The 26,744-nt window shown below is 40.9% G+C and overlaps 1 protein-coding gene across 1 annotated transcript in view; it reads left to right on the forward strand.

Moving 5' to 3' along the window:
- The first annotated feature begins 2,839 nt into the window (after positions 1-2,839).
- Positions 2,840-26,744, forward strand: part of LOC144603457 (myelin regulatory factor-like protein) — a 45,030-nt gene continuing 21,125 nt past the window's right edge. The window contains exons 1-8 of the mRNA XM_078416666.1: positions 2,840-2,922; positions 2,997-3,067; positions 12,742-12,832; positions 14,177-14,238; positions 19,309-19,573; positions 20,199-20,296; positions 21,752-21,899; positions 23,030-23,225. Coding sequence (XP_078272792.1) covers positions 2,840-2,922; positions 2,997-3,067; positions 12,742-12,832; positions 14,177-14,238; positions 19,309-19,573; positions 20,199-20,296; positions 21,752-21,899; positions 23,030-23,225 — 1,014 coding nt within the window. The remainder of the gene's footprint in view (positions 2,923-2,996; positions 3,068-12,741; positions 12,833-14,176; positions 14,239-19,308; positions 19,574-20,198; positions 20,297-21,751; positions 21,900-23,029; positions 23,226-26,744) is intronic.

Genomic DNA, 26,744 nt, shown 5'->3' on the forward strand with positions numbered 1-26,744 from the left:
GTGCCGCCCTCTTTCAACAAGTTTAACAAGTTCCACACGTTTTAAAGTTTTTCAATACAATTGAAATGTTTGAATTGGGATTTCCCCAGCTGCTGAAGTGAGATTAAAACTCTTGGCTCTGAGCAATACACTGATCCAACGTTGAAGCATTGTGCTGTGGAAAACAACTGACTTGGATCTGCACATTTAATTTGCAAAAATACTACTTTCCTCTGAAATATATTTGGTTGGAAATTGCAGGCTGGCAACAGAGAAGACAGCAATTTTGTTTTTTTGTGTTATCAAATTAGTATGTGACTATATTGTTGAGGAAACACCCTAATACAAGATTCCTATGCTTGATTGAGACTTGAATCTCCTCTGCCATCAATTTGATCGTGCCCTATCCTCTATATTAATATAATGTTCTTATCACCTTCTAGATACCTATTAATGTTTTTTTTGGCGTCTGAAAATGTATTTAAATGTACCCAGTTGCCTGGCCTCCACAGTCTTCTGAGATAGAGAATTACCATCCTTTGGGTAAATAAATTTCTCCTTGGCTTGGTCCCAATTGACTTGCCCAGTAACCCGAGTCTGAGAACCCTAGTTTGAGATGCACCTTCCCTCCTTTCAACCCCAATCAGGGGAAATTCCTTCCCTGCACCCAGCCTATTGAACTATGTTAGACCAACAATCAATCTTCTGGATGAACTCAGCAGATTGAGCAGCACCTGTGCCTGAAAAGGAGTGGTTAATGTTTTGGCATAAATCCCTGTATCAGGTCTGATAGGGGAGATGGCCAGTTTAAAGAGGAAAAAAAAGGGGGTGGAAAGGAAAAATAAAACACATTGAGCAAGATGTGGGGTGGGTGTAAGCGAAATCAGTTGCAATATATCTACAGCAATGCAAAGTATAAATCATACTTGGTAACTTGTGGATTTTTTTTCAGTTTTAAAAGACTTTTTTCTGTGGATTTAAAATACAATTTGAATGAAATTGCGTATCGCAAAGGTGATTTTTTATACTATCTGGCTGATAAAAATGAAGAAATTCCATGGGAATATCTATTGTAACTAATTTTGCTACCACCCTTAGTAAATAACATCTGATTTAGCAATTCAGCAGGCCCAGCAGCAGATATTTGAATAAACCTGAATTAAGGAAGTGACGGCAGGAATATTAGAAAATGGGGGGGAAACCCAGCAATTTTTTCAGGTCAAAGACTCGTGATTAGAGCAGGGAAGGTGAGAAAATAAAAAGGGGGTGTCTGGGGCAAAACAGGTGACCATGGTTTAGGTAGCAAACCTGTTCTGCATTTTACATTATGTGGGAAAGAACTGCAGACGCTGGTTTAAAATGAAGATAGATACCAAAAGCTGGAGTAACTCAGCAGGACAGGCAGCATCTCTGGAAAGAAGGAATGGGTGACGTTTCGGGTCGAGACCCTTCTAGAGATGCTGCCTGTCTCGCTGAGTTACTCCAGCTTTTTGCGTCTCCATTTTACATTCCTCCATATGTTCGCACCCTCTAAGTCTTAACTGCTCCCATTAACGCAATGACCAGAGAAGCTTGGGGTGGCGATGGTAGCCTTGCCAACGGTCTGTCTTTTTGTCTTTTTTGTTATTTTTAGTGTATTTTAAAAGTATGTGTTAATGTTCTCTGGTTTGTTTTATGTGGGGGAGGGGGTCTGGGGAAACTTTTTCAATCTCTTACCTTGCCGGAGATGCGATTGTTTTCCGAATCATATCTCCGGTCGCTCTGTGGCCTAACATCATGGAGCTGGCGGCCTTGCTGACTGACTGACTGAGCCCCACCGCAGGGGCCGTGGACTTACCATTGGAGCCTGCGATCCCTTGCCTGGAATCGACACTCCAATCGCAGCCTGCGGATTTCACCATCGAGGGGCTCGCAGTCTCGGGTAGAGACTCATGTTGGGAAGCTCAAGTTGCAGAAGGTTCAACTAGCCCCTACTCGGGGTCCGATCGCCCGGCGCGGGGAGCTGAGATCCCCCCGATGCGGGAGCTTGATCACCCCGTCAACGGAAGGCTCGAGGCCCCCGACCGCGGGAGAACAAAGAAGGGAAGAAATTTAACTTTTTTTCGCCTTCCATCACAGTGAGAAATGTGGAGGTGTCACTGTGGTGGATGTTTATGTTAAAATGTGTTTTGTGTGTCTTGTTGCTTTTTATTGGTATGACTGTATGGCAAATCAAATTCCTCATGTTGCAAAACATACTTGATTAGGATTACAACTTATCACCATGATCACCCCTGTTTTACTTTATCAGAGACATCTTCCTCCACTGGCCTCCCTGCAGCTTTTCTCTCCTTGCCAATTGTGACAAAGGTTCTTTGACCTGAAATATTAACTCTCATCCCAATGTGGTCTGACCTGCTGAGTATTTCCAGCATTTTCTGTTTGTTTATTTTGAGTAAGAATAATGGGCCTTAGGTTTTGCTACCATAGATAATCTAATAAGACAGCAACCCATTTCAGCACCCTCTTCAAACCTTTCTTGAAATTCCCATTCTTATTTCCCTTTCATTTGTTTTTTCCCCCTTTAAAAAAAATACACCATCAGTAAATGCATGACCAGATAACTGTAGAATAAATAGAGCAGTTTATCAAAGTACAGCATTTATTTTACTTGTGCAAGAACCTCACTGCCCTCTGCAATAAAATCTAATTGCAGCAATAAGCTTGGACTGAGTACAGTAATGATGTAAACGCTTGTAGTGCCCGGTCAAAGTTCTTTCAAAGGTTGAGAATGAGGAAAGATTTCCTGCATGAAGTGCGCTATTTCAAGCATACAAAAGACCCGAGAAAAAACTTACTACCTTGGAAGTGTAGGGCAACCATGATCAACGTGCTCACTGCACCAGACCTGCACAAATACACATGCCATGTATATGAGGATGCCTCTTGTGCAGTTTCCAGAATGTGAGATGGAATTCTATTCTGAATAGCTGAACAGTATTTTATTAGGAGGCGTTTCAGTTTTGAGTGCTCTTGAGACTCAACATGGATGTTTTAGGAGAAAATGAAGCCCTGCAGCAGTTTTTTGATGGTAAGAACTTTAAAGGCTGTCCTCAATTTTTGTTGTGTGAAAATAGACTGCATTCAGTGGGATGTGCTCTCATTTTTGATTGATTATGTGGAATGGTCAGAGATTATAGAAGTTGGAGTGTATTAAAATATGTCAGTAAATAAATCAGTCATGTATCATTTTCTGAACTGCCCGTTTGCACTATTTACACTCCTTCCGTATTTCCCCCTTGTGTTATGTCTCTGAAACACAATTAACCTCCCTATATTATGTACAATTTGCACAGTTGGCATTGAGGGAATAGGGAATGCGGTGTTTAGTTTCACTTTTAATAAAAATAAATTGTGCTGTGGTCATTGAGAATGGGAGCATATGCTACTCTTACTACAAGTTTTCTTTCAATTCTTTATGTGGTTTTGTTTTTACTCAATTGTAAACTAAAGATCATAGAATCTGTATAAAAGGAAAAATGTTTCCACATGTTTGTGCTCAGATACTAGTCTAGAAGGAAGCCCACATTTTATGACATCTAGCCAAGTAATGATTAAGTATAATTATCTAATGTATTTTCTTGGTTAACTTTACTTTGGGTAGTAAAATGGGGCGCCCTTCAAAGACTCTTAGATCATTGATCAAATTCCATAGAACCATAGTGGAACACCTTTTAATGATTACATTCAAGGCATTCCTAATCCCAGCCAAGATAATGATTTAATCCCACGAACTACATAGTAAACAATTTTGAGGCTTTATGAAAATCTTTTTGGATGCCCAAAATTGGTTACTACATCGCAGTGAGTGGATTGAGATCAGTTTTCGGCACGGGATTTATAAAGAGCTGCAGTGTCTAGACAATATTACTCTGAAGAAATTATCTCACATTTAACAGGAGAGGTTGCCATAGGCTTTATTGAATAATTTGACTTGATTGCTGCATAATGGATTCTTAGTGGTGAGTCATATATCCTAATGCATCTCCAAATCTTTGGCAGTATTGACAAAAGGTATTCCAAAATATATAATCTTGGCTAAAATTTGGCAATCTTCTCAAAGAATTCAAACATGCATTCTGGAAACACTGATGCAGATTGCAATTCTTTTTCATCACTGGTTATCCCTAATATTTACTAGCAAGATTTCTATCACTTGAAAACGTATTGACCATACCAACAATGGATGAGAGTTGGAGGATGACTCGTTGCAAAGCAACGGAAGAAACTAAAGTGCAGCAGTATTTTTCTGAGAAATTTGTCGAGCGTGGGGGATAGTTGCATTTAAATTATGTGAATAATCTTCAAATCGCTTAGCACCATGATGATCAAATGTGGAATTAATCTGTGGCCTCTACCCTCGCTGTAATCTTGACATCCTCCAATTTCCCAGACTGCCTGTTGTCCCTTTTAAATATTCAAACATGATTTTCTTCCATTCAAATTTCCAACACACGACTGAATGCATGAGCATGTACAGCCACAATTTCTCTCAGTTTCTGGATAGCGACTTCTGACACCAGCAGTTTGATATGATTTAAGATCCTTTACTCTTTTCAAGATAGTTCTGTATATCCCTTAACCATATTCAACCATCTACTCCATTAAATGTGACAGAGCAGGGATTAGAAGAGGAAAGGCAAATGTGAAGTAACTTGGACTTTGCTGTGCCAAGAATGCATTGAATCTGCTCTGAGGCGTAAACCACAATCTAGTGTAATCGTTTTGTGGTTCCTTACTCCTAAAATAATTAATAATTGCTGTCTGGTTGATTTGGGTTTTTAGTAGCTTTAAAGATTTTAAACTGAACACTACATTCTCTCACATTCCAGAGAATCCCTTAAGGGCCTGTCCCACTTAGGCGATTTTAAGGCGACTGCCGGCGACTAGGCTGTCATCGACAGTTCGCCGGGGTGTCGCGGGCATGATCGTGAGGAGTCTTAAAAAAATCGTAGTGGATCTCAGCGCGTCGCTGAGAAATCATCCAGTTTGAAATTTCTCGGCGACAGCTGGCTTGTCGCCAGGTATCGTTGCTTATTGCGGGCACTGTCGCATGCTGTCCCCAGGTTTGATAGGTTCTCTTAGATGCATTTAGAAGCACATAATATTAAAATAAGTAAAGTCATTTCAAAATACCATAAAATGCTTGTGTTTTACCAATTTATTTACCGTCAGGACATTTGACAGGTAGATTGGAGGCGACAGTATGACGGTCAGGTAAGCGTGGGAATTTTTGCGATGTTTATGGCCATCAGCCATTACATTTAAAGTGGGCTCCCAACCCAGATATGCAACCCAGAAACCAGATATGCATCTCCCGTATTCACAAAAATCCACGTAACCACTTTTTAATTATTTTTTTTTAATACAGTAAACTGGAAGTAAACCCAGTTTATGCCTTGTTACAGTGAAGCTTGGTTTTTAAGTAACCCATACAAGATGTTATAGTTCAAAACTCTCAAGTATTTACCGACTTGTCAGTGATTTCAGCGAAAAGTAGGACGCCGGAGAAGCATTGACAGCGTAGGAATTTTGCAATGTTTCCGAAGACGGTGTAATCTCGACCTGACTCGGCATTGTCGTCGGGTAAAAGAAAATTTTGGCGATCTACTACGACTTTGACAGTCATCGGCAGTCGCCAAAAAAATCGCCTAAGTGGGACAGGCCCTTAAATGGTGCTAATAACTGTCAATTTGCAAAGCTCAATTTGTAGATGATTATTTCTGGGAATGTTTAAATTCAGACTATTACAGCTGACTGCATAAACTGCAGTCGGGGAGAAAGGAATAAAACTAACAGGATTACACATTGTGATGCCAATTTTTCTCCCCCCATGGATTGTACAAAGTGAAAAAATTATTGGTTCTACACATCACTCATGATTTTGTTTAGGTTACATTTCTTTTAAATGCTTTGGGGAAAAATTTACATCCAATTTTTGATCATTACAAAATTGCATATGTAAGATTCAAAATTTGCCTGTGGATTTCAAACCATCAAGCTCTGACCAAATAGTGATTCAAATTTGTGACATTAGCTTAACCCCTTAATCGTTTGTGGACGTGGGCCGTTCTACTGCCTTGTTGAAAAGACTGGTACATTGTTATTTGAAGAGTTACATTTATTTGCAAATAATTCACTTCAAGAAGTTCATATAATTCGCCTATAAGGTGCAACATTAACTACCATGTTGATTTCTATTTTGAGTCTCATTATTTTGAGCATGGTTTTGAGCCATTGATAGAGCAAATCTTCCTCTTTGTGGTGTGAGACTGGCCATGATTGTCATGTTCATCAGTGCATAAGACATGCATGGGTCAAACTGTATGCTGAGTGCTTTTTGGTTCCCATTCAGTGGCGCTGAAATTTGAACAGCTTGGAAACACAAAAGATTGCAAATTCTGGAAACGAGGAAAAAAAACTTCTGAAGGAACTCAGAGGTTCAAGCAGCCACTTGGAGGCAATGGGACAATTGACGGTTTGGAGCAAGACCCAACATCAGGATTGAGCATGTACATAGAACAGTCCAGCAGAGGAACAAGCCCCTCGGCCCACAATGTCCCATGCTAAACACAATGCCAAGTTAAACTGATCCCTGCTTGCATGTAACCAATATCCCTCCATTCCCTGTATAATCATGTGCCTGTCTATAAGCCTCTTAAATGGCACTATCTAAAGGGAACGAGAGGGAAGGGTGATAGTGGTTTTCAGGTGATAGGTGGATCCCCTCCACTCGCCTCTTTATACTGGCTATCTCCCTCTACTCACAGTCCTGATGCCGAGTCGACCCAAAATATTCACCATTCCTTTCCCTCGACAATTGCAGCCTGATCTGCTCAATTCCTCCAGCGGTGTGTTTTTGTTAGGAGCTACAGTCTTACAGGTTGCATTGGTATGAACCTGTCCATCCCACTCTTGATCTCGCTGATCCATCATTGGCCCCCTGCACCATTCAAACAAGCCAATCATAAACTTGAAGGATTGTTATCTGGACATAATACTACCTTTGAGGGTCAATATGGGATTCCACAATGTTGGATAAGTTTGTTCTCTTTTTAACCTGACCTGGCTGATTCTGTTGAAAGATCATCTGTCTGTAATATTAACTACTTTAATAAAAATACTCTCCATCTATCGTACTCAATCTGTTAGGTGTTTTCTGCTTTCACCTTTTCTCTTCAGATTGCAGTAACAGCTCCGTTCTGCATCAAACAGCTTTGTTTTTCTCTCTAACTCCTTTTGTTAATATATCAACCAGATGCTTCCTAAACTGTGGAGTTACCTCGGCAATTCAGTTTTGATGTCTTCAACCTGCGACGTTTTTTTCCCCTCTGCAGATTGACTCGTGACCCTTGATCAAAATACAAAGCTGTAACAAAGCTCCGCAGGTCAGGCATCATCTGTGGAAAGAGAAATAGTCAAAGTTTCAGGTCTGGGACCCTTCATCAATGTTTCTACCAAAAGCAGATTGGGGGATTGCTTTGCCAAGAACTTGCATTCAGTCTGCAGGAGCGACCCAAAGGTCTAGGTTGCCTGCCACTTTAATTTCCCACCTTGCTCCCACTCTAATCTCACTCTTTCTGGCCATCTGCATTGTTTTAATCAGGTCCCAACCCAACTCGGGGAACAATACCCCATCTTCCATTTGGGCATATTGCAGCCTTATCATATCATATATCATATATATACAGCCGGAAACAGGCCTTTTCGGCCCTCCAAGTCCGTGCCGCCCAGCGATCCCCATACATTAACACTATCTTACACCCACTAGGGACAATTTTTTTAAAACATTTACCCAGCCAATTAACCTACATACCTGTACGTCTTTGGAGCCTTATGGACTCTATTGCATTCTCCGTCTTTAGATACCTCACTCATTCTCTCTTTGTAGGAGAACTGGCCATTTTTGCATGCTGTGCTCCACTTGTATTTTTTATATTGTCAGACTATACACTATTAGCAAAATATCATGCAGAATTATTGCAACTGCCCCGCTATTTATTCTTCTGTAGTCATGAAGACCTTTGAAAGACGTGCTGGCCCAGCTGAAAAACATCACAAACCCCCTGCTGGACCCCCTGCACTTTGCATATAGGGCCAATAGATCGGTGGATGACGCAGTCAACCTAGGCCTGCACTTCATCCTCCAGCACCTAGACCGCAAGGGGACCTATGCCAGGATTCTGTTTGTGGACTTTAGCTCTGCTTTTAACACCATTGTGCCAGAGCTACTACACTACAAATTCTCCCAGCTGACTGTGCCTGAACCCCTCTGTCAGTGGATCATCAACTTCATGACAGACAGGAAGCAGCATGTGAGGCTGGGAAAGCACATCTCGGACCCGCAGACCCTCAGCATGGGACCACCGCAAGGCTGCATACTCTCCCCTCTCCTTTACTCTCGCTGCACCAATGACTGCACCACAGACTCCTCTGTCAAGCTCCTCAAGTTTGCGGATGACACTACCCTGATTCGACTGATCCAGGATGGGGAGGAATCTGCCTACAGAGGGGAAATGACACAGCTGGCATCCTGGTGCCGTCACAACAACCTGGAGCTCAATGCTCTCAGTGGAACTAATTGTAGGCTTTCAAAGAAATCTTCCTCCCTCCCCCCACTCACCATCAACAACACCATAGTCACATCTGTGGAGTCATTTAAGTTCCTTGGAACCATCATTCCAGGGACCTTAAATGGGGGGCCACCATCGACTCCACAGTCAAAAAGGCCCAACAGAGGATGAACCCTGTGGCAACTGAAGAAACACAATCTGCCACAGGCCATGATTGTCCAATTCTATACTGTTATCATTGAGTCTGTCCTCACCTTCTCCATCATGGTCTGGTTTGGCTCAGCCACCAAGCACGACATCCGGAGGCTGCAACGGATCGTTCGCACAGCTGAGAAGGTTGTTGGCTGCAACCTTCCCCCCATTGACGAACTGTACACTGCAAGGGCCAGGAAGTGAACGGGCAAGATCATCTCTGACCCCTCTCACCCTGGCCACAAACTCTTCGAAGCACTTCCCTCTGGAAGGCAACTCCAGAGTGTCTGGCTATGTCAAAGCAGCCACAGCCAGACATAAAAACAGCTTTTTTTCCACGAGTGATAGTTCTACTCAATAACCAAAGTCTGTAGTCTCTTTTTTGCACTGGTTTATTTTCACCCACACGTTTAGACCGTAATGTTGTATCCTTATTGTTTTGATGTGGTTATGCTTTATTCATAATTGTTAACTGTATGTTTGTGTTGTCATTTGTGAGCGGAGCACCAAGGCACATTCCTTGTATATGCATACTTGGCCAATAAACTTATTCATTCATTCATTATTTCACCCTATCAGAGAAATTTGTTTCGCACATTGCCTTACCTTCTCTGCAACCTAGAATAACATGTTCATCTATTTCCCAATCTGATGAAATAATCTAGGTTTGAAGTGTTTTTTGTTGCACAGATCCTATTTGGCTTGCTGAGTGTTTCCATTATTTTCTGTTGTTCATCCACATTTCCAGCAAATGCATCTTTAAAAATATATTTTCAGTTGAGTTTTCTCCATGAAGCCTATTGACTTCAAATTTGCCAGGGCTACTTTTCTCCATGCAACCTGCCCCGCTGAGTTACTCCAGCACTTTGTATTTTCTTGCAAAACCTAAATTAAGCATTGGAGAGTAAGTGCCTCTTGATAGCACGTTCAATGTCTCATTCTAGCACTCGACTGATGAAGATGCACAGTTTCTTCCCAGCTGTTATCAGGCAACTGAATCATCATACCACAACCAGAGAGCAGTGCTGAACTACTATTTACTCTTTAATGACCCTCGGACTATTCTTGATCGCACTTTGCTGGCTTTACCTTGAACCAAAAATTATTCCCTTATCAATCTATACACTGTAAATGAATCGATTGTAATCGTGTATTGTCTTTCTGCTGACTGGTTAGCACGCAACAAAAGCTTTTCACTTTACCTCGGTACACGTGACAATAAACTAAACTAAGATGAGTAGACGGGATAGCTATTAACTGGATTTGGTTTGTCGTGCTTTTTGTGATCAGGATGCCTATGGATAATCTTGTACATCTATATACTAAAACTCTTGTTTGTTTGTTTGTTCCTGAACTACGGCCAAAACGGTACACGATAGCGCAACAATTTTAGGCCCACCTTACCGTCATCCCTTTGGTGCTAATGGAAGAAGTTTCATTGAAATCGGTGTTATATTTTTAAAGTTATTCACATTTTAAAGTTTAAATCTATCTCCTAGGGAGGGGGGGGGGGGGGGAGGGAGGATGAGGGGGATTGAGGGGGATTGAGGGGAGTGGAGGGGGAGGGGAGGGGGGAGGAGAGGGTGCTGCATGAATGCAGGAGAGGTTTGGACCCAACGGGTCCACTTGGTCTACTTTTTGGGTAAATGTTTAGTTTTTTAGTTTAGCTTATTATCCTGCATACTGAGGTACAATGAAAAGCTTTTTGTGGTTTGTCATCTAGTCAGTAGAAAGCATATACCTGATTACAATCAAGCCGTCCACAGTGTACAGAGACGGGATAAAGGGAATAACATATCGTGCAAGGTAAAGTCCGATTAAAGATGGGCCGAGACTTGTAACTGGTCTACAAGTCCCTAACCCTAACCCTAACCACAATTCTGCGGTACATTTTCTGTAAGGGTGGGGATCCCAGGAGGATACTGAGGTGAATTTTCGGTTCAGGCTGGGTGCTGCAGCCTTTCTTTTGCACTTGTGCTTGGCCTCAAGTGGGGTTATTCAGCTGCCACCTCCCATTATCTGTTCATTATAACTCATGACCAGGTAAAGCATATTTGCAAAGCATTATTCTTATTTTGTGGGATCACAGCTTTAATTATTGCATGCCGTTTTTACCGTTCAGCTAGATGTCGCCATTTTGTGATTTTTCATTTCAAAAGATGCAATTGAACTAATTTGAAACAATTCTTGCGGTTTGAATAACGTTTAAAAAAATGGATGTAAAGCTAAAGTATTCTGCAATTACTTGTGTCAAAATTAAACCTGATATGTATGGAGAAAGTCCTTTGTGGCACAGTGGTGCAGCTGGGAGGATTGCTGCCTCACAGTGCTAGAGACCTGGGTTTCATTTTGACCGTGGGTGCTGTCTGTGCAGAGTTCTCCCTGTGACCACACAGGTTTCCTCTGGGATGCTTCGGTCTCTTCCCACATCCCGAAGAAGTGCAGCTTTCAGATTAATTGGCCTATAAATCTGCCTCAAATGTATAAGGAATGGTTTGAGAAAATGGGATAACATAGAAGTAGTGAATTGTTGTAAATTTAGTTCAGTCCATCAGATGGACTAGACTCCCCACTATTGACGCCAGCTATACTTTATGTTGCCTCAGAGACTTAGAAACAAGGAATTGCAGATGCTGATTTACAAAAAGACACACAAAGCGCTGGAGTAACTCAGTGGGTCAGACAACATCTATGGAGAACGTTTCCAATTGGTGACATTTCGGGGTCAGGACCCTTCTTAAGACTGATGGTGATGGTGGTGGGGGGGGGGGAGGAGGGTAAGAAAGCTACACGAGAGGAGGGGCAGGACAAAACCTGGCGGGTAATAGGCAGATACAGGCGGGGGGGGGGGGGGGGGGGGTTTGTTGGGTAGATGGTTGGACAAATGCCAGAGATAAAGGATTGAAGAGGTGCATTGTGAAGCTAGCAGAAGGAATGTAGATGGAAGGAGAGGCAGAAGGGGAGAAATGAGTCCAGGTGGGGCACAGGGAAGAGAGGGTAGAAAAATAGGGGGAGTGGATTAGTTACCTAATATTAAAGAATTCATGGTTCATACCATTAGGTTGTAAACTACCCAAGCGGAATATGAGGTGCTGTTCCTCCAGGTAGTGTGTGGCCTCGTTCTGGCAATGGAGGAGGCCCAAGACAGAAAGGTCAATATGGGAATGGGAAGAGGAGTTAAAATGGCAAGTGTTCAGTGAAATGGTTGCCAAATCTATGCTTTGTCTCACTGAGGTACAGGAGGCCACATCGGGAACAACGGATGTGGTAGATAAGGTTAGATGAGGTGGATATGAACCTCTGTCTCACCTGGAAGGAATGCTGACGGTCTTGGCTGGAGGAAAGGGAGGAGGTATAGAGACAGGTGTTACATTTCCTGCGGTTGCCTGGGGTGTGAGTGATTTGGGTGGGAAGGGATGAGTGAAACAGGAGAGTGCAGTCTGTGCCTGGACCTGCTAAGTTACTCTTGCACCTTGTGTCTGAAGTTGAATAGGTAATGGGTAGGCTTGGATTTTCCTCACTTTACAGTTTGGGCTTCCAGTTCCTGCCTCTTCGGTAAGTTAATGATAACCCTTTCATCCTGAAATCTGCCTCTGCCCATTTCTTCTTCAGCTCCCATTTCTACCACCAAGTCTTTCTGACATCCTCAAATCTACCCTTATGATTATTGTTCCGATTTTTTAATTATTCCATTTCCAGCCTATGCCATTTGAATAGTGATTTCCTGACTGCTATTATCAAAAACCTTATTGTTAGGCTGATTAGGTTGTTCATCGATTAATTTATAGTGTGACAGTGCCTTTTTGCATTTTTAGCAAATGAGCAAACTTAAGTGCTATGATCTTTCAAACTACATCTACAGATGATGTGCCATAAAATGTATGCTGTTTATTACCTCTGTGTATTATGAACTAAACTTCAGTTGTGCAAAGTATCAGATCTTATTTTGCCCTCTCAGGTAAAGATGTCACTGGAGAACTGGAGAATATTTTTGTTGACACCAGTATGCTGGAAGCATATATTAGTAATGACTTAGAACCAGGACCAATGTAAGTAATTTTTTGACATGGACGACTTGTGCGAATTGTTTTGTGGCTTCATTGAGTTGCATGATAAACTTGACTCTGAATTGCAACTTTGATTTTATGCTTGTTTTATTTATGGCTTTGAGGGTCTGATGAGTGAATCATTGTCAGATATGACAATAACACTGGCTGCGAATGTATTTTGCTCTGATATATGTGACCTCTATACAGGCCCTACATTAACAAAATTGATCCTCAATTTTCCTTTAAAAGGTTATAAAATCTGTTTAGTTCCTGAGGTTTGTTCATTCTAAATATTGGAGTAGATTGGTTTAAAGAAGTTGCACACTCTTGCTTTTTCCCCTTCCCCAGCCTAAAGACGTTTACCACCTGCAGAGTAAGGGCACAAAATGCTCCAGGATGTTGCTTGTGGCCACACATTGTGTGTGTGACCATGTAAGTTGGGTGCTGGTGGGCTTTCCACTGTGATATATGGAGGGGTTACCACCTTGTTGTGGTGGAGAAGCCTGCGTGTGCCTAAGATCCAGAGAGCTAAACCGTCTGGGGCTGTGCTCCTGGCAGGGTCACCCATGGCCGGCAGGTTGAGAGGGCAGTTCTTGATCAAACGCGGGCCAAGAAGAAGACCTCGATGGTGGAACAGGCAGAGATGGTGGCTGGCCAGTGGGTGGAGCATCACAACAGCTGAGAAGGCAGAAGAAGGTTGCAGCAAGGAGAGACTCCCAACCATAGTGGAGTCCATGCTGTTGAACGTGAATCAGTCACTGTCAGGACCCTGTAGTGGCTGGCCGTGCTCCAGTCTCCCCCTGTTAAAGGTTGTTGTGCACAGGCATCCACTGGAGGGCCTTACCACCTGCACACTAGAATCAGCCTCTTCAACCATGTCAAGACCTATGGAAAGGACACACTGGGAGTACAATTACACTCGACTTCGAGTAACTGCCGATGATATGTAGGCCACTGGAAAATCACAACCAAACCTCAACTACAAAGTTCTGTAATGAACGATGCTCAGGATTTCTGCCCTTATCGCCGTTTGGTGCATCTAAGGTGAATTTTGGTATCTTTTTGGTGTAGGGTTGAAATCAGGTTCCTACATAGAATATCCTTGGTATCCATGACAATGTGTGGTATTTATTTACAGTATCATGAATGAGATCAAAGTTCTCTAAATTATGGACCTTCTGATGTGATACATTTACAATAAACCTTTCAGATCATTGGACTATATCTGAGTTATACTGTACAACAAACATTGATGAAAATCCTCTTGTGCTCAAATTCAACATTATTGTTTGGCAACTGTGTTTTTTTTTGTTGCATTTGTTAAAAGTTTCTCTCTTAACACAGCGCATTACCAGATTCACCACCAGATTCTGTTTCTGACTGCTGTTCCCCTCCACAAATGACAGGTATGTGACACTTTCAAATGTTACGTAGGCAACTAATGTTTGCCAAACAAAGTTTTTTAATGCAGGCTTGAAATAAGTAAGTAAATATAGATGGAAAATCTTGCTACCAGCTGTTGAAATGTTTTTTTTTTAATAGATCTCAATGTCTTATAATCTGTATTCAATGTGTTATCAATATTTAAATTTTTAGCAATTATTTAAATAATCAGGTGATTAAGCCATTTTATCTGTTTCTTCCAGTTCCAAATTTCTACACTAAAACTCAATCTATCAATCTAGTAACTCTATCTTTTATTCCCCCCCACTGTATATTTTTTTAATTCCCTATTCCTAATCTGTACATATTCTCTGATATCAGCAACGAGTCAATTATTTCTTTTTGTTCTCTTGTTGTATCACAGACACTGCCTCTTAAATTTTACATAATACCTGGGCTTAAACTAAACCCTGAACATTACAATAACCTCTGAATCTTTTAGTCATCATTCCTAAAGTCTATTTCTTTGTGTCAGTTTCCATCTAATTAGATTTCTATTAAGAGGTGTTTTTTTTCTTTAAAACTGCAACATTTCATGAAGGGAAAAGAGATTGACAAATAAAATAAAGTTTGAGGATGTAGATAATAATGAGAAACTAGTGGATATTATAGATTTTCTAATGGTTTACTGGGGGACTACATAGAGAGCAAAAGTAGTTGAAATAAATAGCTCACTTTCAGGTTAGCGGCCTGGTATGGTATCAAAAGATCAAAATTGGGCCCTCAGTTCTCAAGTTTGTGACTTAAATGAAAAGACAGAGCGCAATGTATCCAAATTATGGATGTTGCAAATCTGGGCAGGAAAATTAAGTGTCATGAGTTTCCATTGGGATGATATACTCCTGTTACTTACAAAATACAAATTGTTACTGTAATGCGCTTTGTAATTTCTATGCTTTTTCCTGTGAATATATTTATTTCAGAAACTTAATTTTCTTCCTATAAACTCTTCCACTTTGCAGTCTAGGTATTTTGGGTGACACTCTCTCTTCACTTAATGTGAGATTAATTGATAAGAAATATGTTGTGGAATTAAGGACACTATTTTTGAAATACAATCATGTTTGTCAAAGTAAAGTGCAAGTTTTTGAAAAGATGTTAAGTTTTATAGATAAGGGGACAGTTGGAGCAGCATGGATAGAACTGGATGATATTCAGAAATAATTATTTTTGTTAAATTACCAGTATTTGATTGTGTGGAACCTCAATGTAGTGAATGATCCACTTCTAGGATGAATAGATGATATCCAGGAAACAATTAATTAGAAAATTATATTTATGGATCGAGATGAAAGAATACAAGCACAAAGACTTTAAGGCACAGGCGTGCAAAGTAGGTAGATGTGCAGAAGGTGCAGTGAGGAACAGAGGGGTCAATAACTTCATAAGTGAGAGGAGCAGAATTAGGTCATTCGGCCCATTGAGTTTACGTCATTCAGTCATGGCTGATCTATCTTTCCCTCTTAACCCCATTCTCCCGCTCCCTCTCCATATCCCCTGACACCCGTACCAATCAAGAATCTATCGATCTCTGCTGTACAAATATCCATTGACGGCCTCCACAGCCTTCTGTGGCAAATTCCACAGACTCAGCACCATTTTTGCCAGTCAGTTTTAGGAATGGGAGAATACACGCAGTGCGAGTATATTGAAAAGTTGTAGTCTGGACCCCCCACCCAACCCAAGAACAAGTTCAAGTTAAAACAAAAAATGGAGCAAAAGGACTATAATAGTTAGGTTTCACAAATGTAAATGTTCGGTTAAAAAACACAGGTACATAATTTTTACAAAATATTCATTAGGCAACCGAACGCTGTATAAATTAGGGGAAAGGCCATTAAAGTCACAGTTTAAAGTGAAGTGACCAACTTTCAGAAATTGTGGAGAGACTTTTTTGATTCAGTAGCAGTCAAGTCAAGTCAAGTCAAGTTTATTTGTCACATACACATACACGATGTGCAGTGAAATGAAAGTGGCAATGCCTGTGGATTGTGCATAAAAAAGAATTACAGTTACAGCATATAAATAAAGTTAATAAGTTACTATAGTGTAGACAAAAATTTAGTCTCTGGAGTTATAAAAGTTGACAGTCCTGATGGCCTGTGGGAAGAAACTCCGTCTCATCCTCTCCGTTTTCACAGCCGTTGCCTGATCGTAGCATCTGGAACAGTCCGTTACTGGGGTGGCAGGGGTCCCTCATGATCTTGCTTGCTCTGGATCTGCACCTCCTGATGTATAGGTCCTGCAGGGGGACGAGTGTAGTTCCCATGGTGCGTTCTGCCGAACGCACTACTCTCTGCAGGGCCATCCTGTCCTGGGCAGAGCTGTTCCCAAACCAGACTGTAATGTTGCCAGACAGGATGCTCTCTACAGCCCCAGAGTAGAAGCAATGAAGGATCCTCAGAGACACTCTGAATTTCCTCAGTTGTCTAAGGTGGTAAAGGCGCTGCTTTGCCTTACCCACCAGTGCGGCAATGTGCGTTGCCCATGTCAGATCCTCTGTGATGTGGACTCCCAAGTATTTAAAACTGCTCACCCTATCCACAGTAGACCCATTTATTTCCAGTGGCATGTACGTCCTTGGATGTTTAGCCCTTCTGAAGTCCACAATCAGCTCCTTCGTTTTAGTGACATTCAAGAGGAGGCTATTGTCCTGACACCAGAGTGCCAGATCAGCCACCTTCTCCTGGTAGGCCTTCTCATCGTTGTCGGAGATCCGGCCCACCACCACAGTGTCATCAGCAAACTTGATGATGGAGTTTGAGCTGAACCTGGCCCCACAGTCATGTGTGTACAGGGAGTACAATAGGGGGCTAAGGACGCAACCCTGGGGGGATCCTATGTTCAGGGTGAGGGAGCTAGATGTGTGTTCCCCCATCCTGACCACTTGGGGCCTGGCGGTGAGAAAGTCCAGGACCCAGGCACACAGAGGGGTGCTAAGACCCAGTTCCAGCAGCTTCTCAACAAGTCTGCTGGGGACTATTGTGTTGAATGCTGAACTAAAGTCAATGAACAGCATCCTCACATAGCCCCCCTTCTGGCTGTCAAGATGAGAGAGAGCGGTGTGCAGAACCTGGGATATGTGATACCAATATTTATTAACTATCCTTAATCAGTGATGGCTTATAGGACTGACTACTATGGTATGAATTGGAGCTTTTCATGTGAGCCATGTGGGAAACGTAGGCAGTGTTTGCAGGATCCCCTTCAAGAATGTTTTGCTCTCGTTTATTTGAGACAAATTGACACCTTCATTGTACCCTTTTTCTTGGCCCATCTTTTTATTTCTAGGTTTTCAAACACTAAATTAAAACTTTCAAACTTTTCTTTTAAATTACCATTGAAATGTGGCATGATTTTCCATAGAGAGTGATTGTTATCAGAGGGAAATTTTGTTAAATATTTCAAAGTTTAGGCCAAACAACATTTTGGACGAGAAAAACAAAATTGTGCGTTAATGACCTTTCATCCAAATGGGTTTGTGGACGCAATTATAAGGCTTTCTGGACACAAAGATGGTAATTCTTATGAATTGCATAGGCTTGGAACCAGCATTGACACTATATAACAAATAGTCTCAAACTATGAATGGAAGGACCCTAGGGAAGACAGGGGTACAGAGGGACCTTGGAGTGCAGGTACACAAGTCCTTGAAGGCAGGTGGACAGGGTGGTCAAAAAGGCATATGGGTTACTGGCCTTCATTAGCCGGGGCATCGAATATAAAAGTAGGGGCGTAATGATGGAATTGTACAGAACACTGGTGAGGCTACAGCTGGAGTATTGTGTACAGTTCTGGTCACCACGTTATAGAAAGGATGTGATAGCTTTGGAGAGGGTGCAGAGGAGATTCACCAGGATGCTGCCAGGGATGAAGGGCCTCGGCTATGAGGAGAGACTGAGCAGACTGGGGTTGTTTTCCCTGGAGCAGAGAAGGCTGAGAGGGGACATGATCGAGGTGTACAAGATCATGAGGGGCATAGATAAGGTAGATGGCGGGGAACTTCTTCCACTGGTGGAAGGTTCAACAACGAGGGGACATAGATACAGGGTAAGGGGAGGGAGGTTTCGGGGGGATGTGAGAAAGAACTTTTTCACCCAGAGGGTGGTTGGAGTCTGGAACTCACTGCCTGGGGTGGTGGTGGAGGCGGGAACACTCACAACGTTTAAGAGGCATTTGGATGGGCACTTGAAATGCTACAACATTCAGGGCTACGGTCCAAATGCGGGAAAATGGGATTAAAATTAGACTGTGTTTGGTAACGGGCGGCGCGGACACGATGGGCCGAAGGGCCTCTTTCTGTGCTGTAGGACTCTATGACTCTATGACTCTATGTCAAAGATCAATGTGGCTTTATAAGGTCATAAGTGAGAGGAGTAGAATTAGGCCACTCGGCCCATCAAGTCTACTCCACCATTCAATCATGGCTGATCTATCTCTCCCTCCTAAGCTCATTCTCCTGCCTTCTCTCCATAACCTCTGATAACTGCAGTAATCAAAAATCTATCTATCTCTGCCGTAAAAATATCCACTGCCTTAGCCTCCACAGCCTTCTGTGGCAAAGAATTTTGCAGATTCACCACCCTGTGACTAAATAAATTTCTCCTCATCTCCTTCGTAAAAGAATGTCCTTTAATTCTATGTGGCTATATGAGGTCATAAGTGAGAGGAGTAGAATTAGGCCATTCGGCCCATCTAGTCTACTCCGCCATTCAATCATGGCTGATCTATCGCTCACTCCTAAGGAGGCTATGACCTCTAGTCCTAGACTCTCCCACTAGTGGAAACATCCTCTCCACATCCACTCAATCCAAGCCTTTCACTATTCTATATGTTTCAATGAGGTCCCCTCTCATTGTTCTAAACTCCAGCAGGTACAGGCCCAATGCCGACAAACGCTCATCATAGCTTAACCTACTAATTCCTGGAAGTTGTTTTCTTGTATCATCCAGTTTTTCTGGTTGCATGCCTTTTTTTTAATCAGAAATGCTGTGCAGCTATCTAATACTAATATCATTTAATATTTTATTTAGATGTGCAGTGTGGTGATACTTGGACTGATGGGATCCATCCCCAAATCAGACAGGCTTCTTCAATGAGCCATAAAGCTCCATGTAGATTTAGTGAGATGGTGGTGTCTACCCATTCCAACTTGCCACAACAACACAGACATAATGGACTTCGGGAACATTCCATGAAGTCTCTTGTGAATATGCCTCCAGGCAACTGCTCAGTCCCTCCAAGTTACGTGTGCCAACCAAATCTTCCTGTCCAACAGAGTACCAGTCACCCCTCTGAGTGAGTCAAATTTATTTAAATAGAAACGTGGCAATAAATTTGAATTTATAACTTAGTTCTTGCCTTAATTAAACTAGGTTAAATCTGAGTGTAGAACCAAGGAACTGCAGATGCTGGTTTACAAAAACCAAGGCACAAAGTGTTCTCGAGAACACGGATAGTTAGATTTTGGATCGGGAATCTTCTTCAGGCTGTCTGTGGTGATGGGGATGGAGCAAGATGGAGGAGAGGAGGGGCAGGACATAGACTGGCAAGCAATATGTGGATATAGATGAGGGAGAGGTTTGATAAGCAGATTTGGGCAAAGGCCAGAGGTGAAAAGACAGAAGGTGTGAGACAAAAGGATTGAAGAGTTACAATTTGTAAAGCTAGAGGAAGGAATGTAGGTGGAAGAGAGTCCAGGTAGAACTCGGGTGAGTGGGGGGAGAAGAGGAAGGGGTTTGAAGGGGAGGTTGGTAGTTATCTAAAATTGGAGAATTCCATGTTCATACCGTTGTGTTGTCAGTTGCCCAAATTCACACATTGAGTGTGATGCCTACTCCAGAAAAAAAATTTAATGCAAAAAGGTTGGCACTGAAGACATAATGAATTACATTAATAGTTGACAAAACTTCTTGTGTTCCAGAATTTTAATTCCGCATTCAAACAAAAGAAAACATTCTGAGTTCTTTGAGGATGCTTCTGAAGATGTGTGGGATGACAATCAAAGCCAAGAAGACTGCTGTAGGTTTATCTTAAACATTTAGCTTTGTTTTTCAAATTGTCCTAAGACCAGAGAATTCTACGTTATTAATTTTATGAGTTCAGTGATAAATTATATACAAAGATATTTTTAGTTAGCTGTGTCTTTAGACAATTACTTTATCTCTGTGAAAATAGAATAAAAGCAGGTTATAAAGATTTCTGCATAATTCTAAGAAGATTAATGAAAATAAAGCATGTAGGAAGGAACTGCAGACACTGGTTTAAACCGAAGATAGACACAAAAAACTGAGGAACGTCACCCATTCCTTCTCTCCAGAGATGCTGCCTGTCCCGCTGAGTTACTCCAGCTTTTTGAGTCTTTCTTCAATGAAAATAAAGCATGTCCTTTTGAATCGACAGGACTGATGCTAATAGTAGGCAAAACACAAAGTGCAGGAGGAACTCAGTGGGTCTAGCAGCATCAATGGGGGGAATAGACAGATGATGCTTTGGGTTGGAACCCTTCTTGAGACTGATTGGAGTAGGGAGGAGAAAGTTGGAAAAGAGAGGTGGATGCTTGTGCTTAAGTTGTAATGTGGAGATAGACACAAAAAGCTGGAGTAACTCAGCGAGTCAGACAGCATCTCTGGAGAAAAGGAATGAGTGACTTTTTTCGGGTCAAGACCAGATTGCTTGCCAAAGTGGAGATTGAACAGCAATTTTCTGTATATGAGACTAATGGCTATATGATCTATGTTTAACCTGTTGAAAACCCAACGAAAGCTCACAACAATATATTGCTCCTCAAAACACAACAAGGCCCAGTCACAATCTCCAGTTTATGCTGCAATATTTGGCTTTAACTGTTTTATTCTGGGTTTTTTTTAAAGAAGGGTTTTGGTGTTTTAAAAAAATAGTGGTAATCAAGTTATTTTAATCTGATCATGAGTTGATAAGGGAAACTAACTTGGAAATGTATGTATTACGCATAAATAATCTAATTCACTGAGAGAATTTAGTAAGAAAACTAACACAGGGGAAATAATATTTTTGATGTTTTACTTGTGGCATTTGATGGAGAAGGGAAACCTAACTTTACGAAGATAAAGATTGATTAATTTTCCGAAATATCTATTGGGTAAAATGGAGAAGGGTTTGGCTGGGCCACGGAGAAATACTGACATGTGTAAGAATCAAGTTCATTTTTTCCTTTGGATGTTTAGAATTTGATCAAATCTTGTAAATGGTGAATTTTTGATTTAATGCCCACTTTCCATTAATGGGATTCATTTACAACTGCATACATTTTTCAAGATTTGGTTCATTTCATTGAAGCTTGCTCGGTTAAAAATAACAAATTCAATGCTTTTTTTTGCAAATCCAGTGTGAAGATTTTATTTTTTAGTCAGTGCCATCCATCTTAGAATGAGCTCACTTCGATTTTACTGTCAGCACAGCCATATCAATATACATACTTGATTTTCTGAACAACAGATTCCAGAGAACACCATGCAGATAATTATAGTTACGATACTGACAGTCAAACAGGAGTTTCGATGGATTGGGGTTGTTCACGTTTGAAATGGAATCCTTTCCAACCTAATCATTGGGCAGCATTGAGTAACAGTAGTTACAATGAATTGTAAGTGCATTTCACTTTTTTTGAAAGATTGTGGTTGAATCTTGTAAATGCCACAGATGGAAATACATATTACCACAATCTTTAGAGATTGTGCCTAAAATCCTAATTTACAATAAAATTTCAAAGCAGTACTACTTATTCTGTCTAAAGCTTAATGGCATGGACACTGAATTCTCCAATTTCTGGTAACTTGCTCCCCTTCTGTCCCTTTCTTTTGATCTATCACAGTCCTCTCATACACAACCTTCTTTCCAGTTTCCTATTATCCTGTTTCTTTCCCCCTCCTCCACCAAACCTATCCGTTATCCACACACTCCTCCCTCTAGATTCTTTGCTACTATACTGATTTCTTCCCCACTGACCAGTTATATATCTACCATAGCTTTTTTTTGCCAGTCACTGGTAGAAACCCTCACATACAGTTTTTACCATTTCAGTTCACTCCTTAAATCCTCTATTAGCAAGATTCACAAATATTGATGTATGTTTTAATAAAACTTTAACCTTCTTTAAGAGACTTGCATTCTGATTTTTTCCCAAATATCATATTGAATAAATACCTCATTGTAAAAAAATCTGGTTCATTCTTGTTCCAAAATAATTTGAACATCCTTAATTTAGGGTCATAAAGCACAGAAACAGGCCCTTCTGTCCAACTTGCCCATTCCGACCAAAATGTCCCATCTATATGAGCCCCACTTGCCTGCGTTTGGCCGATTTCTCTCCAAACCTTACGTATCCATGTATCTGTCCAAATGTTTTTAAATGTTGAAACAAGGAACTGCAGATGCTGGTTTACCCAAGGAAGACACAAAATGCTGGAGTAACTCAATGGGTCAGGCAGCATCTCTGGATGACATGAATGTTGTATTGTACCTGTCTCAACTACCTCCTCTAGCAGCTCGTCCCATATATCTACCTCCATCCGTCTGAAAAAGATGCCCCTTGGGTTTCTATTAATTTCCCCCCCTCCTTCACCTTAAGCCTAAATCCTCTGGTTCTTGATACTCCTACTCTGGGTAATTTATTTTTTTATTCCAGAAGTAACTTTTTATTATTACAGTATAAACTTGGATTATCAATGGAAATTACGAATCGGTTTTATATTTCTGTGTTACTGTTCCCATTAGACCAGCTCTAGGATATCAAGTTGATGCAGACAAAGGATTTAATTTTTCAACAGTGGATGACTCATTTGTTTGTCAAAAGAAGAACCACTTCCAAATCACAGTTCATGTTGGCCTGATTGGACACCCAAAATATGTGAAAACACCTACAGGTCTCAAACCAATTGAAACATTCTTCCTTAAAGTTTTTGGAGTAAAGGCAAGTTTTCATATAGATTTTTGTTTGCAAATTTATTTTGATATTTAAATAATTATAAATATAAATCCATAAAAAAGTAAAGCTTACTGGTATAGTTTAGTCCTTAGAATATATTCACAATTATAGTATGTATGTTGATGGTTTCTAGAAATTGTATTTTGTTTAATTCTAAATCTTAAACTTTTATTTATATAAAAGGTTTTGTGCTGTATCTGGAATATTGCTATGAACTGAAATTTACTTTAAAATTAGAAAAAGCATAATTCAAAGTAATGCATAAATTATATCAACTAGTACAATAAAAATTTGACAATTTGTTATCTGCCTAATCCAAAATTCCAATAGTTCAACATTTGGGCCACCAGACACGGATGCCTGTACAGTTTTCCCTTTAAACACCCCTTCCCCTGCTCCCTTTAAATTCACTCAGGCTCCATTTCCTGCCCTCCCATTAAACTGACCATTAAATTCATTGGAATATACTTTTATAATACTGTGTAATATCTTTAAAAAATGTTCAAGTGTGTTGTGGTATTAATAGGAATTACACCCAGTAGGTTGGAAAGCATAGATAGAGCTCTTAAAGATGGCGGAGTCAGGAGGTATGGGGAGAAGGCAGGAACGGGGTACTGATTGTGAATGATCAGCCATGATCACATTGAATGGTGGTGCTGGTTCGAAGGGCCGAGTGGTCTACTCCTGCACCTATTGTCTATTGCCTATTGTCATCCCGACTTTGCATCCGCAAGTCCAGAATTATCACAGTTTGATTGTATTGAAGTTAAAAGCAAATGGTTTGTAACAACTAAGAATTTATGAACAAGCATTATGAACAGTTATGAACATACCTGTATCTCGATCTTTCATTTGAAGGTAACTACCTTTCATTTTCATAGAACTGCAATCACCTAAGTTCTCTCAGCACCAGTTTTAATTCATCTAATTGGTAAATGTAAATTCTGTCTGGCATGTTATCATCATTAAATCAACCAAAATGCAAATAGCTATAACAAGAAACCACTCTAGATGATTGCTTCTGACTTTAGTGTGTGAATGGTCGCTCCAATAAGTAATTGAAATTAAGATCAGTTTTTGTTGCTATATTAAAAGTTTTTCTTACTATGAGAGAATTCCTGAGCATTGGCTTGTTTAAAGAACTATTTAATTAATTGTACTGCCCAGCTCTTACCCCAGAACTCTGTCATTTAATATATTTTATCTTATTTTAGCAATGAGTATTTATCCAATTCTGCTTTAAGATTTATTATGAAAGCATTCTTCCCCCACCATTTTTCAAACAATGCATTTCAGATTCCACCCACTGTCTATTTTCTTAATGTGATTCCCAGAACAGTGCAAAATATTTCAACCAAATCCTGATCAGTGTTTTAGAAAGGTTAGAAAACTTATATCTATTAACCAAAGACAAAACTGTTTGCTAACCCAAGAATGGTGGAGACACAAGGGACAGCAGATAGTTTAGCTTAGATACACAGCGTAGAAACAGACCCTTCGACCTTCACCCCAAAGATCACATGTACACTAATTCTACATTATCCCAGTTTCGCATCCTGCACACAAGGAACAATTTACAGAAGCCAATCAACCCGCAAACCTGCACGTCTTTGGAGCACCTGTGGATAACCTCCATTGTCACAGGGAGATTGTACAAACTCCGTACAGGCAGCACCTGTTGTCAGGATTGAACCTGGGCCACTGGGTCGCTGAACCCAAGCTTCTCCACTGTGCACTGTAAATCTTGAACTGGAATTGGGTAGGGACTCGAAGCTTTACCTGTCCATTTTGTTCCACGCATGCAACCTGACTCACTGAGGTCCCCCGATAGTTTGTCTTTTAGTTCAAAAGGGCTGTTCACCATCGCTTTTTCAAGGACATTTATGGAGAGGTCACACAAATGTTTGCCTCATCAGCATTCTGTAAATGAATATAAAATGTCCAAACTCTGCAGAAACATTGGACATAAATTCTGTAAGGAAGGATTATGTGTCCTTTGAACTAATCTAAAATGAACTTTGTCTTTTACTATCAGTGGGAAATTGAAGGCAAATTCATGGTTGTACCCAGATTCATTTTCTACTTCTTCAAAACAAAAAACCCCAATAAGTTGCTGCACATTTTGGGTTGTTTATAGGTTAGTTACTTAAAATTGTAGTGTTTAATTTTCATGCCATTAGGTAAGGTACCCAAGCGGAATATGAAGTGCTATTCCTCAGTTTGTGTGTGGCCTCACTCTGGCAACGGTGGAGCCCTAGGCCAGAAATGGGAAGGGGAACTAAAACGGTTAGCACCAGGGAGATCCAGCAGGCCTTGGTGTTCTGAGTGCAAGGGTTTGGCGAAATGATCGCTGAGTCTACACTTGGTCCAGCTGATGACCAAATGTAGACTCCCCGACCGTCTGGCTGAACACTTGTGTTTGCTGCCTGACCCGCTGAGTTATTCCAAGACTTTGTGTCTTTTATTGTAAACCAGCAACTGCAGTTCATTGTCTCTGTAAATTTTCTGCAGGTGCTCTGAATAAATAAACCAGTGCAGTTGAAATGAGAGAAGTCTATCAGTCAAAGTGGGCACCAATTTTGAAAGCTGCTTCTCCAGCATTTTGTGCTATTTTGATCACGAGCCAGAATTGTTCGGAAATAAAATATTTGACTTTGTCTACAGCTGTGCCATTGAGTGCAAAAAGTTTGATTTGAAGAAACCCTGGTTTAGGCCGCAGTTGGAGTATTGTGCTATTTACCTGGGAATTTATCCACATTTTATTTGCACCATGTTCACCAATATCTCCTTTATTATAATGTTGATATGTTTCATGATATCACTGTTCTGTTCCCTGAGCTCACCAGATTTCACATCCTTCACCATGCTAAATACAGATGAGAAGTATTTATTTATTTATGACCTTGCCCTTCTCCCATGGGTCCACAACCAGGCGACCAAAATCATCCTCGGGTTGTTTGTCTGCTCTTTGATTTCTTCACTTTATTCCAACATGGTTTACTTCTTTCTTTTGCTTCCAGTATGCTTTCCTCCCATTCATAATGTATATTATGATTTATTTTCCTCATACTTACTGAAATGGCAACTTTACAACTTTTCCAAATCTCCTTTTCCAATTGCCATTACTACACAGGGAGAGAGTGATTTTACACAGACCCAACAGAACAGATCTTCCAGTTGTTTTTTCCAGTTTAATTAGTTGTTTATTGAAGTAGTTGTACAAACAAGGAAATGAACATACCAGGCTATACTTATTTCGCATACAAGTCGTAGCAGACTGCTCTATCCCTGGTCTGGTCCCAGGTCTCGGGTCTTTCCAGTCAATGGTCTGTCCAGCTCTGTTTCCAGGTCTGGTAAGAACTGTATCCTCTCCCTCCCTGTATCTGGTCACTCCCAGACCCTTATGTCCATATATATACACCACCTTGTACATCTAACGACTGCCCCACAAGTGTCCAAAATAAATAATACAGCAAGATATATCTAGACAAAATAATATAACAT

The sequence above is a fragment of the Rhinoraja longicauda genome, chromosome 20 (assembly GCF_053455715.1).
Source record: "Rhinoraja longicauda isolate Sanriku21f chromosome 20, sRhiLon1.1, whole genome shotgun sequence".
Lineage (NCBI taxonomy): Eukaryota > Metazoa > Chordata > Chondrichthyes > Rajiformes > Arhynchobatidae > Rhinoraja > Rhinoraja longicauda.